Genomic DNA, 16,300 nt, shown 5'->3' with positions numbered 1-16,300 from the left:
AGCAATTATTTCCTCCCTAGCCTTAAGCAAGTCACTCACTTACTTTGTGCTGCCTACTTTACACGAGGATTATCTCCCTCATGGGATAAATGCAGTGATGTTAGCATAACACCGAGCAAAAATGGGGAGAGCGGACTGTGTCTAAAGGCACCGAACCTCGTGCCATGTTTTCCTCTTTCATAACCTGTATTCCTTCAGCGCTTTCTGCTGCAGCTTCACTGGTAATCACGTAATGCCACACTGCAGGTGGACATAAAAGAAGAGAAGGAATTGGTATGTGAAAAGCAGGACAACCATGTTAGCTATGCAAATCAGAGGAAGGGAAACACAGTTAGGAAATCCACTTAAAAAAAAAAAAAAAAACAAAAAACAACAACAACAAAAAAAAAAAAACCAACACACAAACAGAAAACGACCAATCAGCAGAGTGGCTGAAATACAGAATCAGCTTTCATTTCCCTTCCTACCCTCCTGATTTCCCTAAAATCCTGATCTCAAAAAAAAAAACACATTCATAATCCAGAGAAAAGCAAATTCTCATGCAAACATAGACAAAAAACTAGGCTTAACACAAGAGATGGAAAGAGTCTTTTGTCTTTTCTCTGCTTGAAGCAGGATACAGCCAAATGCCAGCCAGGATTTGCTACAGCTGCACACACTCGCTGCACAATGACAATTCTGTGTCCCTGTGAAACACGTTATGTGATGCAGTGCTTGTGGTATTGGAGAACACAACTAGAAAAAACAAACTCTTTCCCCCTTACATTCTTTAGGACAGTAGTACCAAGCCCACAAGAAAACCTAAACAAGAGATCTGGTGCGTTCTCAAAGCTGTAAGAAGAGGAGTCAGAGAGGGCACGGTGAAGAGCGAACATGCCCCAGACTCTGGTCACTGTGCTCTGTCTAGAGGGGAAGGTGGTCCTGGGGACTGAAAGATTTTTGGAGAAGGAAGGTCTTGTTGGGTCACTCAACGGGAAAGGGAGCACCAAGATTATCCCAGTGTCTTTGTCTCTTCAGGTAACGCTCGTGTTCTCTCCTTGGCAGATCTGTGGTACTGTGGGAGGCAGGAGGCTCGTGGCTGAGCTGCAGCAGGGAGTGCTGGTGGCACCTGCAGCAAGCATCTCAGAGAGACGAGGGAGAGAAAGATGCACAGATGAAGCACCTCACTGCTCTTATCTACAGGAGCTGGAAAACACAGCAGCACACAGATCCGCATGGCACAAAATAACCCACAGCCTTCTGGAATGAAACAGGAACAGACTGTGAGGGAGAGATCCAGGCTGTGCATCCTCAATAACTTCTGTCCCTGTAGTCCATAAGCTCATGCTGTCTCTCCCGCATTTCTGCAGCAAAAGGCCATTTTTCTGATGTGGCTGTTTGCTTTCTTGACCCCCTGCTCCACCATCAGTTTGCGAGCCAGAGGTTTCTACTTGCTTTTCTCATTCACATGTATCAGTTTGTCTCTGTACAGCTTCTTAGGATCATCACTCTTATTTGGAGGCCCAAATTTCAGACCTTGTTTAGGTCCATCCTGGGAACTGTGCTCACACCCATTGCTGAATGCAGAGCATAGCACTTGAGGTGTTAGATGCCCAGAGATGCTTTCTCTAACCCTGCAATGCAGCAAAATGACTGACAGCCCCCAACCTGGTTATAGCCCACAGCTCAGCACTCTGCTCATCTCTGAGCAAATATGAATGCTCCCTACGTGGGTGGTTCCTAAACACTGCAGGTTCCTACTGCATTGTCCAAAGTCCATGAGAAATACCTCATACACGTTCAGCTCAGCATCCACATGTCTAGATTCAATGGCAACAATGTGTATAAGAGGACGAAATTGTATTATAATAATGAGCAATAGCAAGAAAACACAACTTTTGTTTTTATGAAAAATTATACGCATTTCAGAGCCAATGCCTTCTAAAATGTCTAAACAAAACCCAAGACGTAGCCAACAGCTCAGCAGCCTGGTCTACAGAACCATGTATTTTGGTCTTAATTATTACAGTGTGCAAGTGTTCTAGGGTCTTGGTGCACCAGAAGAAAACAAAATGGAGCAGCTGTTATTGTTCCTTGTTACTCAAAGAAAAACACAAAATTGCATTGTAAATAACATCTTGATCTGCTTTGGCATGCTGCTGAACTACTTTCAATAGCTTTTTATCTTGTCTCGTTTATGTTAAAAGTCTCTGCTAATTCTTATCTTTATTGCTCTTGAACTTGTGCCAGAGTTCATTCTGCCCTGTCTCTCTCTCTCAAAAAAAAAAAAAAAAAAAAAAATCGAGAAAAAAAGCTGCAGAACATTTTGAGTAGCTCTCAAAAAAAAAAAAAAAAATAAAAAAATAAAGTAAAGGGGGGGTGAGAAGGAGAAAATGCATACACATAGGAGAGGTCACAGGAGGACTTCAGCATGCTGTGTGCATGTTTATGTGCTAACATGCCAGGAGGCAAGGGCTCCAGCCAGAGGCAGGAACAGAGAGCCTTTGCTGAAAGGGCACAGCTGTTCCTCACCTTCAGTCAAGTTTAGTTCCCTGAAGTTTGCTGCCAGCTCTTAGCTACTTGTTCCTTCTTGGATGTTACACTCCTGTCTGCTCGACGCTCCCTAAGCACCCTGCAGTCAAAGAGAAAGTCCCTCTACCAACCACTGCCTCACAGCTCGCAGGGACAACGCTGGGACCCGTACTGGTGAGGGAGTGCATGCAACAGCAGATGTTTTCAGAAATGGTCTTCTGCACAGAGCCCTTGGTGTTAGTCTTCTTGCCATGCAAAGAGAAGTTACAAAGAAAATACAAAACCTCTTCCTTTGGCAGCAGCAGCAGAATGTTACTGTCCTGAGTACCTTGTAGAAGAAAGCACTAGATGCCCATGGTAAAGCACTGCCCTTCCTGGTAATTGCTTTTGGCTATGATTCAGTAAGAAAACTGAATCACATGCTTTGTCTCACAGAGGCCATGGATTTACTATGGCTGGTGTCATTCGCAAGGCAAGGGGAAAGGATGCTTGATGTGGCATTGCTTGTATCTGAAGCTCTTCTAACAGCTGTGATCTGGTTCTCTTTGTCTTAAATATGAACCATTAGCCCCTTCACTTCCACTTTTCGCCAATAAGATGAGTAACTGTTTATTAATTTCAGCAGCTATATCCTACAACCATTCCAAGCCATTATTACGTAACAGGGGAAACCAGCACATTCTTTCATTCTTCTTCCCTTCACTTCTCACAGATCTTTCTCCGCTTTGTCACACCACTTTTCCATATTTATACCTTTTTGTAATTATGCACCAGAGCTGGATGCACTATGGGGAGGGTGTGGTGATTCTTGTTAAGAAATTTTTCACTGCTTTCGACATTTCTTTGAGTGTTCTCAAATTCTGTTCTCAAGAAAGCCAACTGAATACACAACTGAGGACTTCAAACATGCTCTGTAAGCAGTCAGGACAGTACAGCTGTACATAAACTGGACATTTCCAGGACTGGATAGCACATCTCTCCCACCACTTCGGTTCAACACCCACACAAGACCTCCCATCATCTCATAAGAGAAAGGTGGATAAGGAGCCAACCTAGTACATTTTATAAAGTGCTGTCAAAGAAATACCAGAAAATCTCCTGAAATAAAAAGATGTTATATTAAATGATTTTAAGATACAGGACTCAAAAAGCACTTCCAATCTTCACAGCAGAGGTTGTCATCATGTGCATTACTTCTGCATGTTGAAAATACTTAATAAATGACTGAAAGCTTGACCTTTGTTTCTTTGTTTGTAAAAAATGAACTGTAGCCAGTTTCCAAGACTGCAAAACACTGTTTCTAGCCTATTAAAATACAGAATACTAGAATATTGTATAGCTATTAATATGGCTATTAAAATAGCTAGAATACAACAGCTATAACAGGACAGCCCAAAGAACCATCCAGACGCCTGGGGAAGAGTATAAGAACAGGGCAAATCCAATCATACTTCCCTGGCACATTTCTGCAGCTTCCAGCAATTTGTGGCTAGGCAACTTCTTAAGCCAGCTCCAACCCCAACTTCCTGAGCCTACTTTCACTGGAGAGCTTGTGCAGCCTAATCATCTTTGTAGCCTTAGATGGTCTTGAACCTACTCTTCTCCTACAGCAGGTGGTTCTTCATTCTTCCAGTCCCTGCCTTGGCCTTCTGGAGCCCAAGCCATGTGGCTGGAGCTCTTTTTGGTGAAGACTAAGGCAAAATAGTCCTTATATACCTCATCCTTCTTCAAATCTCAGGTGACCAGGTCTCCTGTTTCCTTCCAGAGAGGGCCCAGAATTTCCCTAAACGTCCTTTCATCACCGATGTACCTATATAACCCATTCTTGTTGCCCTTGCTGAGCCTGGCCATATTTAATTCTAAAAGGGCTTTGGCTTTCCTAACCTGATCTCAGGCTGTTTGAACAATGTCTCTGCATCCCTCCCAGGCTATCTGTCCTTGCTTCAGCTCTCTGTAGGCCTTCTTCTTTTTCACGTGTTGTGCAGGAAGGCATCCCACAGCACAATGACACGTGTCAAACAGCAGCATCTCTTTTTGCTCGTGCTGAACCTGCCTTTGGAAAATTCCACTTGATGCATAGCTCTCATGGGAAGAAACACTGAGCAACAGCTTCATGCTCACCTTCTCCATTCAGCTCCTGATTTAACAGCATTCCACGATACTCTTCCCACAATCCCCTCCCCCCCCCTTTTTTTGTCTGACTGCAGACTCTCTGCTCTTTCTCTTCCACTGATGCTCTTCCTACAGTAGCATAATTAATAAAAGTATGAAATGGCTATTTTCTACTTTTTCCAGTTCTTGGTCTAATTTGGTAAAGTCACTAGAAAAACAGAAATGGGGTGCATTCAGGTCGTACACAGTGGCATAATGGTATTTCCTAATTCCTTATAATTGTTAACAGACAACTTTTTTGACCAAATACGAGAGAACACTAAGTCAGCACTTTCATGGGTTTACTACTCAAAAACAAGATCATGAGGGTATGTGTAACGGTCAACTAAGAGCCTGTCAGAAGAAGGTTAAAATGTTTTTTTTTTTTTTTCCTGTGTGTTGCCCGATGTTTATCCGTACTAAATTTCATCACTTATTAGATCATCCAGTCAATCAGCAATTCAAGGTCTTTCTACAAATCAGGCCTCATTTTATTACTACAAGTAACTTGGTACCATTGGAAAACTGTCATCTCTGTACACCTCTTTTGTAGATCCCATATGAACATGGAATATGTCACAGGCCCAAGCACTGGTCTTTCTGGGAACATGGGAGTTTACTAGTTCTGTCTTCTCCTAGGACATCTTTTATATCTTTTTTTACTCTCAAGCAGTAATTTTTCCATACAAAGACCTCAGCTCTCATTCTGTTCTTTAAGAGTCTTTGACTAAAATGGGAATTACACAGGTCACTTTTTAATCTTATTGAAAAGATATAGAGCTACCTGTGGGACACTGCCACTGATTCCAACATTCTTGCCTTTTGCTACCCTGGTACTGCTCATGAACCCACCATACTCTTTACTAGAGCCTTTTTCTACTTTTATTAAAAATCTTTTAAAAGGCTATTTCAGGTACCAGCTTTGATGTGGAATGTGCTGATCACAAAACCATTGTGAATCACTCTTAAACTGGGGTTTGTCTTGTTTCCAGAGCACTTCCTTTCTGGGAGTAGTGGCTCATCACAGAAAGATGCTTTTTGAGTAGAAATTCCTTCTGTCTAGGGGCAGCCCTGGCACTGTACTTGTGCTGCCATGTTTCTCTTGGTAGTCTCCAATGCAAGTCTTCTTTAATTAGACCAAAATCTCAGTCATTCTCCTGCCTGCCTGGCTGCTGCTACCAAATGGACACCCATTTATGGCCTCAGTACTTCCACCACCAATTTAAAAACTACAAAGTTGGATTTATTTCACAAACTGGTTATTTGTGAAGTTTAACACCCTAGAAAACTGTCTCATAACTCTCCTTTGCATAGATCTTTTCCTTCAGTGTAGCACTCAGTTCTATTAGCTCCAAAAATTGTATGCTCTCAAATGAAAAAAAAATCTGATAGCTTTTTTCAAATATTATTCCCACAAAACAAGTTACAGATGAAATTGTAGGCTTGTTTACAACTCAAACATGTTTAATTCTAGTGATTTTTCTGAAAAGAAACAGTTTCTCAGAAGGAATTAAGATTTTTAAGAATTGTGAAAGATGGGTACTGCTTTTGAGCTCTGCTGTACCTTTATCATCCATCTTCTTAGGTTGTTTTGAGAAGCATCAGCCTCAGGGAACTTTGATTAGACATTTTTAGAGAGGTATTAGGAAAACATCCATACTTCTTGCGCAAAGAGGCTGCTCAAGTCTCTCAGTGTATATTGCAAAATCTTCCTCTTTTACATTAGACTGAGAATCACCTATGTTACCATATGGAGCCATTACCTTCACTTTTTTTCCTTTTCGCTTTCTAGCTTTACTTTAATTTTCTGCTTGTCTTTTTCACACACAGAAAAGTTCAAAGCAAACAAAAGTCAAACCCTGAAAAAAAAAAAAAGTCCTAACAAGGACACAACTTTGCTGCAGGAAGCTTAAATTATAACTGAAACCAAAAACAAAGCCATAATCATGTGCTTCCCTTAGTATGCTACCCTGCAAACAGCTATTTGAAAAAAACAGTATCTTTTTTTCTGAAACTACATTTTTTTCCCCTTTAAAACCAAAACCAAAACCACCACACACTGTGTTGGACTCTAACTAACTACAGGTTTGTAGCTGCCTTGATCCAGCCTATGCATCTTTGTATGATAGCAACTCTATACAGAAGCATCACAGGACTCCTTCCTGGTGTAACTCAGTGATCAGAAAGGCCAGACCAAGGTTAAAACCAGCCAGATACATGGCACAGGAGAGAACACAGCTGCTGTGCACAACAGAAGATTGCTCTTTTGGCATGCACTTGGAACCTGACCTGTTGTTTCCCCAGCTTTCTGGCATATTCCTTCCAACAGCTTCATATACCACAGTCTGTGTCTTTCAGGTGCACAGTGAACTACTGGAAAGTTTAAAAACATGAGTAGACAGCTTTTCTATATTTACATAGTTCTGATGTGAAGAGAAAATGGTGCCTCAACCTTCTTATAACAGAAAGCCAAAGTAAACTGCCTCAGCTTATGCCAAAGCCCCAGACAGCCTTGCCATTCCCATACAAACTGACAGAAATGAAGCACTCACCTTGGGGATTTTGGCAAATCGCCCTACTCGAGTATCTCGGATGCTGGTGATATCCAGAATTTCCATTTCCTACAACAGAACAAGGACAAGGAAGGTTAAGGAAAGGAAGATATAAAGACAAAACCATTGCAGAGCCCCCAGAAGCTGCAAAGCTGGTCTGAGCCAGTGCCCTTCGTTGGGGAAGAGCACTCCGAACAGGAACAACACAGGCAGGGGAACATCAGCTGCTGATATGCTGAGCTGGCAGGCTGGTTAGCATAGAGGCAGTGTTGGTCTGCAGCGCCATCCTTTTCAGGGTGAGACCCTGTGTGGATTACAAAGGCTCTGACACTGGGATGAAATGAAACTCCTGTCTACCCATACAACAGGCCTCCGTTTTCCTGTCTTGACCACCAGATTCTGGGCTTCAGATATGGACTGTAGTCACAGTAGACCTGAGTTGGCCCAGACATCCAGGCAGAAACAACAGGAGTGGCAGAGCCTGGGCAGTATTTTTACCAACCTTGGCAAGCAGGGAATGGGAACACCACTACAGCTGCATTTTTACCTCAGGGTACAATGGCAGGATGAGGATACTGAGCTAGAGCTGGGTAAATAAAACCCAAGAAAGCAGATAGTGTGACTTTTGAAATGAAAATGGTGAATCTAGGCAGAGCTGTGGCAGAACATGAAGTGCTCAGTAAGCACTGCAGGGGAAGAGCACAATGGTGGTGTGAGCCAAGTGTTCATCCTACTCTGTACCATTTGGATCAATTTAAGGAGACAGGTACTGCAGAAAAAGCATGCACATGGATTTGATGCACACGTAGCCTTTCCTACTCTACTATTACATTCTCTCACTTCTGTACCAGAGTCTAGTACTGGTTGTTGAGACAGGAACTCATGTCATGCGAGGGAGTATATGATATGCATAGAGGTTTGAATGGGGAAACTCCTCCCCAGCAAACAGTTTATACATCAATGCAATCCAGAATCTCCTGTCAGTGATATTATGAACCTGTCTTTTGCCTTCACACAATCAACACAGGGCAGCTGAGCTGGAAGGCAGGCAGCACCACTTCTCCCAACAAGCCTCCTGAAGCAATTCACATGGAAGACATTCCATGAGCTTCCCTGGGCAGCCCACTCCACATCCTCACTGTCCCTGCTACTGGCTAGTTGTTGTGTTTATTTTGTTTGTTCTTTTAATATCCAGCCTGAATTTCCTTCCTCTGTTACTAATTTACCTGCTCACAACATATCTGGAGAACAAATTATACTTGTTGCAGCAGATATTATTTTCCAAGATTGTAATAAAGAACAATGTGGATACCGTGTCTTCTGGCTGTATCCCCACTTTATTGTCAAGCAGGATGGAAATGTTAGTGCTAACCTCACTCCTTTTTGGTTCCCTAGCACAAAAACAGTGCAGCTTTTCCTTGCTGCTTATGACAAACAGATCTCAAGACGAGTCAGCCATAGAAAGATTAATAATCCATATGAGTTCAGCAACTGAACGAAGAACTCATGCTCTGTCTGTACCAGCACATCTCTTGTGCCTGGTCACTGTGCTTGTCAGCCTGAACATGACCTTTTCAAGCCTGCCCTAGCTCCTTCTGGCAGCCAGCATTTGCCCACCACCCTTACTAGCTCACACACACTCTGCGGATTCCCTCAGAGGGAAAGGCACCAAATGCTTGCCCAAGTATGTAAACCATGCTGTTGCTCCACTGCAGTTCTCAAAATTGTTTAGTTTATTTTAAGTGCTAACCAATGGCATTTTCCAGAAAAATGAGACCCCCCTGTCTGGGTCTTCTCATGTCAGCTGGCTTCCTTATCCCAGCAGCTTTCCTAAGTAATTAAATCCCTCACACTACTAACCCAGTGAAATACTTCACTTCTGATAGGTGATAACAGCTCCCCCGGCCCATTTTATGCATCTCCAAGTGCTACCACTTCTTGATGCTTGTCTGGAACCATTGCAGCCTAACTTCTATCACCAGGAGTGAGCACAGCCCTTGAAAAGGAGAATGAGAGTGACGGAGAGGGCTGAAAGACAAACACATCCTCTGCAGGGATGTCACAGTCCCCAGCCGTGCAATACTGTATTCTCAGATGTTAGGGCTGCGTGGCAGTGCTTTGCCCAAGCTGGCACTGGGGCACAATCTTCTGAGAATTTAGAGCTCACCAAAAGACGTCAGGCCTCTTGGCCAGCGTACTGTGGAGGAACACCGTCTCTGCCTTTATCTACCATGCCTCTTTAGCATGTAGGTCATGAGGAGGAAGTAGCACTGAACCACAGCTCTGCTCTGGAAAGCAGAAGTAAACCCAGCCTTCCACCTCCAGGCAAGCCAGACCTCTCCACCCTTTATTGTTACCCATCAGCAAGGAACAGAATTCTATTTCCTAAAATTGTGGCATCTAACTCCCCTCTGGCAGCCAGCATCCTGCGCTTTATCTCCATCAGTGTACGCACCACCTTGGCCTTAGAAGAGTACAACTCACTCTCCAGACCTGATGTAGTCTCTACACCACTACCTTTATTATTTATAAAGATAGCAGGTCAGTTAATTACACCACAGGCTACACAGAAGGTATGTTAGCCACTGCTGCACACACTTAACTGCACACTTATAGCTGTTTTTATTCTAGCTGCACCATTGTATTGGAATGAAGAATCCTTCAGCAAGCTGGATAACAGCGATATCAATACTACTCCTTTCTGACAAGTCCTTTGAAGCACATGTAGTGAACTTCACAGGTATAAGACTGTTTTTGCTTGTCACACTGAATGGCTGTGCTCACCTCTGGCACATTCACAGCTTAGTTTTCTGCTCTTGCTGGAACTCTGAAGATAAATTGGCCACTGAATAAGCACTAAACTTCTAGGTCTGTTGTGTGGGGTTTCCTGCTAAGTGGAATGAGCGTGGCTGCTTTCCTGTGTGCAGTACTCCAGCACTTCTGGTGTTCTAATTTTGCACAAACTTGAATTGACTATTTGGAGACCAACCTGTGAAATCTCAGCACTTACCTTATTCTGATAGGTCCAGTATAAGTAAAAGCCCTTTGGATCCACCCGAAGAATCACAGGAGAAGCATTTGCTGTTTCCTGACCAAAACAAACAACAAAAAAAAGACACAAAAGGTTAGCACCTTATGTGATTTGGGGAATCCATCATGGGATGCAATATTCTCAGTTAAAATATAGACCCAGTCGGGTGAATCATCTTCTGATTTATGGAAAGAACCAGATTATTTCAGTACATCTCAAGCGTAACAGCGTGAGGCTACAGAAGCTGATTTCTGCTGAAGCCCGGGTCTCACCTTACACTATGCATTTAGCTAAAATAACTCTTGGGACATTTCTATACAATTAATAGAGAAGAAAGTTCCTGTAGCTGTGACTATTTCATTTGAACTGCCTTCCCTCCAAAGCACCTACTCCCTCCTGAGCTCCAGAAGGAGCCTAAGCCAAGCATAGATGACATTCATCTGCGACACCTACCATCTAGATATCTATTTGTGCTAGTTACCTAGGCTCTCTTTACAGTCCATGGGGAGCTAGCCAGGAGGAGTTCAAGGAGGGGTCCATCTAATACAACAGATGAGTCTACTTTAGGAGGTTCTTAAACTCCATGGATTATATCTAAATGGACTATAAGAACCACATCCTATTTAAACACCCAGAAAGTTAGATAAAAATGATTTGGGGCTGATACAGAATCCTGTACACCAGGGCGGGGGCCCTCCAGATCAGAATGAAGGCACAAACTGCAAAGGAAACAGGCTGCTGCGAGGTTGCATACTTTGCCTCTAAATAATTACGCTGCTTCTGCATTTTCAGTTAAAGGCAACTTCACAGACAGTTCCAACACAATGCCCATTCCCATCTCCCACCAAGCCTGTGCTGAGAGATGAATTAGCACGAGCTTTTTGGAAACAACAGTAAAGAGTGCGCTGTGCCTCTGCTTGGGGCCAGCCCATCTGCTCATTCAGTCTAGTGGGCTCCTGACTGCATTTGACCTCTGGTGGTAACGATGATAGGATCGCAAGGCCTATCAGTCATTTCTAGGAAGGCTTCAAATTCACTTCAGGAAGTTGAAATACTCAGTTAGTGAGTTGAAGCCAGTAAAGAATTTGGAGATTGTATTGGTCATTTGGCCTTGGGTTCTTCAATTTGCTATTGAACTCATATTTTGCCCTAAAATATATCTTTATTCCCAGGGACCTCCATTTCCAGATTCATTATACTTCTTGGGCTGTGACCACTACAGTAAACTGCCCGTGCCATAATGAATCATATGTTCTTCTTCCACTCCCTGTCTTTCTCATACTATACTGGGGACAATGTTGAGCTGCACAGCATCACGCCTATGTTCCCAGAGCTCTCAGCTGGCTCTCTGAACACATGGCCTCATGCCATGAAGAGCAGAAACACTGTTCTACTACTACTAAATATTGTGTCAGGTTTCTAGATAAACCTTATCTCCTACAAAGCAGCTTGAAAATAAGTTGAGGCTGCAATAAGTACTGCCAAAAGGCATGCACCTGATCAGGGACATGGATGGCAGTGGGGTGCAGGTACACTCTCCCACAGGGTGGCTCCTTGGCAAAAAAAAGAGCTGGTGAATTCCACAGCAGATAGTCCCACAGCCAAACTGGCTGCTGCTCACACTGTGGAATTCAGTTCTAGGACAAAAAAGAAAGCAAGTGTTGTCTGTTAAAATCCTGTAATGTGGGTTCCATAATCTTAAATGGATAGAAAACATCTTTGCTTGTACTCAGAAGGTTAAGAGTCAGCATGGAGCCAAACCCATACACATCTGTTCCACTTAAGAGCCATCTACTACATTCAACCTTAGATATTGCAAGGGTTCCCAAGCTGATTCTCCCTCTTCTGGCTGGCAACCCCAGAACACTGGATACTAGACAAAGCCCAGCAGAGTTGCTCCATAGCTCAAGATGTTGCATGCTAACCCAGTGGGGATGGGTCAGAAGAATCCAGCCTAGCCTGGATCCTATCACACTCTCCTATAGAGAAGACATTACAAATGCTGGATAAGGTACAGGTAGCTCAGGGCGGGGCGTGGAGAGTGTTTTTGCTTTTCTTGAGAACCTGCTGGGTACAATGAAGGCCTCAGTGCTCCCCAAAACTACAGTGATGTAAGGAGCCAATCTGATCTACGTTCATTCCTTTGCCTCATTTATTGTAGAAAGAGGTCAAACCTGTTACCAACAGCATGGTCAGGTCACCTCAAAGAGTCAGACAATAAAACCAACACAGGTTCCATGACCCCTGAAGCTCTGTTTTTACTCTGACCCTCCACTAGCAACCCAACAGCCTGGAGCTCTTTCCATTTTCCTTTGCAGCCTGCTGTAACTGTAGAGTAGGAAAGCATGATGAGATGGAGCAACGTGACCAGAACAGACTACCTAAAGGCTTTTATAATTATTGGACATCATGTTTCTAAGTCCAGTAATTAGACAAAGCCTTTTCAGGAGTGCTTACAGGTCTGTAAACCTTGGGCAAAAATCCACACTGGACTTGAGCTCCCTCATTCCTATTTGCTGTTGCAACCACAAGCACTTTGTCAGTCTTGGAAGTCCAGCTCAATTCACCCTGGGCTTCAAGGGAACCTGACTAACCCAGAAATTCCCAGTGTATTTAACAACTTCAAGTTTTGGGGAAAGTGATCCCCCTGGACTGAGCATAGAAAGTCAGCAGTGATTTTTGGTAAAGCTCAGCCTTTGATTAGGCAAGTTTGGCTCCTGTTATCCTCAGAAGCTAAATCCCTGTTCAAAAGCAAAGCAGCCACAAGTACATTCCACAGGCAATGGCCCTGCTGGGAAGGAAGGGAGGGCTGCTCTTTCCACCAAAACCTGGTGTCATCTTCCTGCTTATGGAGAGCTAGTGGAATAATTGTCCAGTGATATTCCAACAAGTGTTCCTCAGCACTCATCCTTCCTGTCAGCAGTATATTACATTACTTTCTCATTTCTTTGTGCTGCTGGACCACCCCTGCTTATGCTGCACACAAGTGATCTACCTCCCCCGCATGCACTGCCTTGGGACTTAAAACTCTATTCCAGTTTTACGCCCACAAAAGCAGGCACTAATCCCTCCTGTGTTGCTGTGGGAGGCTCCTTCTAACGAACCTCATTTGCAACACCACATCAAATGCTTCCCCCAGATCTCGGTGAATGATCATAACCCGGCCTGCTCCCTGGCTTACCAAGATTCACACTCGATGGCATGCACATCAAACTCCAAACAAGACGGATGGGCAGCTGCCATCGCCTTGCCTGGGTGTGTGGGTATTAGGGGAAATACTCTTTGCCTTCTTAGAAAATGAGGAGGGGAACTATTACACCCAAATTAACTCTTCTGCTGATCCACGCTTTCTTCCCCTCCCAATGAAAGGCAAAACGAGACTGCAAACCAGGCCTTTTGAAGATACAAGAGAACACAGAGCTGAGGAGAGAAGCAGCTTTTTACAGCATCCACCGAGGCTCCGGCACTGCTAAAGCCCAGGCCCCTCGTTGCTCGGCCACCACATGTTTGGTAGCTCACAGACCTGCAAGCCAGGCAGTCACGAAAGGACACGGCTCGCCCAGATCCACTCCAGCAGCAGGACTGTAAGAGGAAGCAACTTGGAATCTGATTGCCTCTCATCTGCAAAGCATGGAGAGCCCATGCAGCAAGTAAATCCTACCCCTCACACTCCCCAGATGTGTCCAACAGCAGCGTGTGCCTCAGCCCGGGGAGGCTGCCAGCCAGGACTGCCTTCCTGAGGGCTGGCTCACACAGAGCAGCAGGACCCAGGGGTCCTACACCTGCTGAACTGAGACCCAGCAGCACACTCCTTCCTTCTGGCCTCCCCAAGAACAAGAGATGCAGAAGTCACGTCACCAACTCCCAACATGTACGCCCTTCAGTTTTGGCCCTCAACTCTCCTGTTCTTCTCAGCTCACTCTCCTTCCTCAAACATCACTGCTCTCAGGTATGCCAGTGCCTCATCGCCCCCCAGCTGAACATACACACTCCCAGGCCGCCACAAACCCTGCCCAAAACACACCACCTGCCCCACCACCATGCTTACAATCTAGAGAAGCAAAAGCCCCGGTACTCACATCATCCCATTTGATGAAGCGCTCGCCCTTGGACAGATACTCCTTCACCTCCGGGGGCTGCAGGACAGGGGTAAGCATTGACATTGTCCCGTAGCTGTGCTCCTCAGCTAAAAGAAGCAATAGGAGTAGCACAGTTTGTTCCTCGTTGGCCCCCTCTCCTCTATCTCTGCCTCTCACATGGCAAGGCTCTCTGCCATCTCCACTGTTGGCATCAGAAAGCAAACAGCCTCTTACATCCCGGCCAAATTTAGGAGGGGCAGTGACAGGCAGGCGAGGACCGACGAATCTGCATTGTAAATCAACAGCTCTCCAAACAAGCACAAGAAGCTCAGCCCAAGGTCACCTAGAGGGAAGCCTGCGATGAGTGGAGATGCCCGCGTGGGCACACATGCACGCACACCGTCTTTCCAGGAGGGACCGACTCCTCAGGGCTGTACTTGTGAAGCGCACGGTTTGCAGCACTTCCGCAACTGAACTTCCTTAAATGTTCTCTTTGACAAAGTGCAGGCATTGCCAGTCGACACTCAAAACTATTTCAGCAGATGTGGTTACAGAACAGCTCAGGGTTTGGCTACAAGCAGACTGCCCCCTTCATGCAACCAGGACAAATATCACGTACAATTTATATTTTGCTCTGTTGACTCCATTTGTGGGGCCGCTTGCTGCACTGCCCCATCTAACTTTTTTCTTTGTTTTACAGGTTCTTCTTAACATTAGCCTCAAAGTGAGAAGGTGCTGGTGAGAAGGTCCACCAGCAGGGCAGATGGAAATTTCACAGGCAGATGAAAAAAAAAAAAACCTTCACAAGAGTACTTAGGAACTGCAACATGCTCCAGATTCACTTTGGTCTCTGGGAGGTCCTCTGGGAGCACAGGATAATAAAGATGAGTAAGGTGGGGACTATAACAATGAAGCTGCAGGGAAGAAACAGAAAGGGGAACAGAAGGTTAATGGCAAACAGTGCAAAAACAAGTCCCCCACTCCCAAACTTGAAGAAAAGGAATTAAGCGTGGACAGCAGAGGAGAAAAGGAGCTTCTGCTGCCAGAAGTGTACTGGCTAACCACAAGGAGAGTGTCTTGTGTGAAGTACTGAAACAGGCAACATTAAGTCAAAAAGGTAGAGCCATGGAACTAAGTAGAAGTGGAGATAGCTGTACTGCACTTGCTGTAATAAGATTTCCATCTTCATAGAAGATGCCAAGGATAAAATCCTACCAGGAAAGTCATAGTGTGTTGTTTATAAGGGCAATGAGACTATACCAAGTAAAGCAAAGGGAGCTAGCTCCATAATTTTGTTGTTCCTTCCCACCTTCGACTTACCCACTTCAGCAAGGCCAGTTGAAGGTGGATCAGTCATCCTTCCCTAGCCTATCTGAAGGAATCAGAAGGCATTTTCAAATGTCAGTGGCACGAGGGAGGAGAGAAATTGGAAGGAGATTAAATGGACCTGCAGGAAGTGCTCTAGCTGTAAGAATCAAAGATGGCAGCAATTGTCAGACAGATTCATGCTGCAGAAACACAATGCTGAGCAAACCTCGCATCCTTTGTACCTTTCTTTCAAGAGTTTATCTGCCTGACAAACATTGAATTAGGGAGCTTCTACACTGCCAGCTACCATTGAGTTTTCTGCATTTACCAAAATATTTTGCAAGGCACTGTACTCTAAGGATTGGCTACCCAGCTGATGGCTGTTAGCTTTATTTTATTATGACAGAGAGCAGAGGTGGCTTACCCATCACTGTGGTTGCTCAGTGTCAGGGCTGAGACTGAGACATAGGAAAGCATCATCTCCAGTCTTATAACCAAGGCACGCTTGCAGTTTTAAGTTTCTTTGCTTATGTATCAAAGTTGCATGTGCTGAAAGAGCAGGGGGCACTGCAGGCCCAGCCACGGCAGCACAACCAAGCTCCCTCTTGCAGGGACTGCTGTTGCTCCCAAGCAAAGTGGCAGATGACGGTGGCTACCCAGATCCCAAG

At 44.6% G+C, this 16,300-nt stretch overlaps 1 protein-coding gene across 1 annotated transcript in view; it reads right to left on the bottom strand.

Moving 5' to 3' along the window:
• PLCB2 (phospholipase C beta 2) overlaps window positions 1-14,419 on the bottom strand; it is a 46,826-nt gene extending 32,407 nt beyond the window's left edge. Inside the window, exons 1-3 of the mRNA XM_032189515.1 lie at window positions 14,325-14,419; window positions 10,225-10,302; window positions 7,215-7,283 (exon numbers count right to left, since the gene is read on the bottom strand). Coding sequence (XP_032045406.1) covers window positions 7,215-7,283; window positions 10,225-10,302; window positions 14,325-14,408 — 231 coding nt within the window. The 5' untranslated portion in view covers window positions 14,409-14,419. The remainder of the gene's footprint in view (window positions 1-7,214; window positions 7,284-10,224; window positions 10,303-14,324) is intronic.
• Window positions 14,420-16,300: the final 1,881 nt, after the last annotated feature.

Source organism: Aythya fuligula, chromosome 5 (assembly GCF_009819795.1).
Source record: "Aythya fuligula isolate bAytFul2 chromosome 5, bAytFul2.pri, whole genome shotgun sequence".
In the NCBI taxonomy this organism is placed as follows: domain Eukaryota; kingdom Metazoa; phylum Chordata; class Aves; order Anseriformes; family Anatidae; genus Aythya; species Aythya fuligula.
Note: the sequence above shows the minus strand (reverse complement) of the source record. Positions and strands in the feature narration are given on the sequence as shown.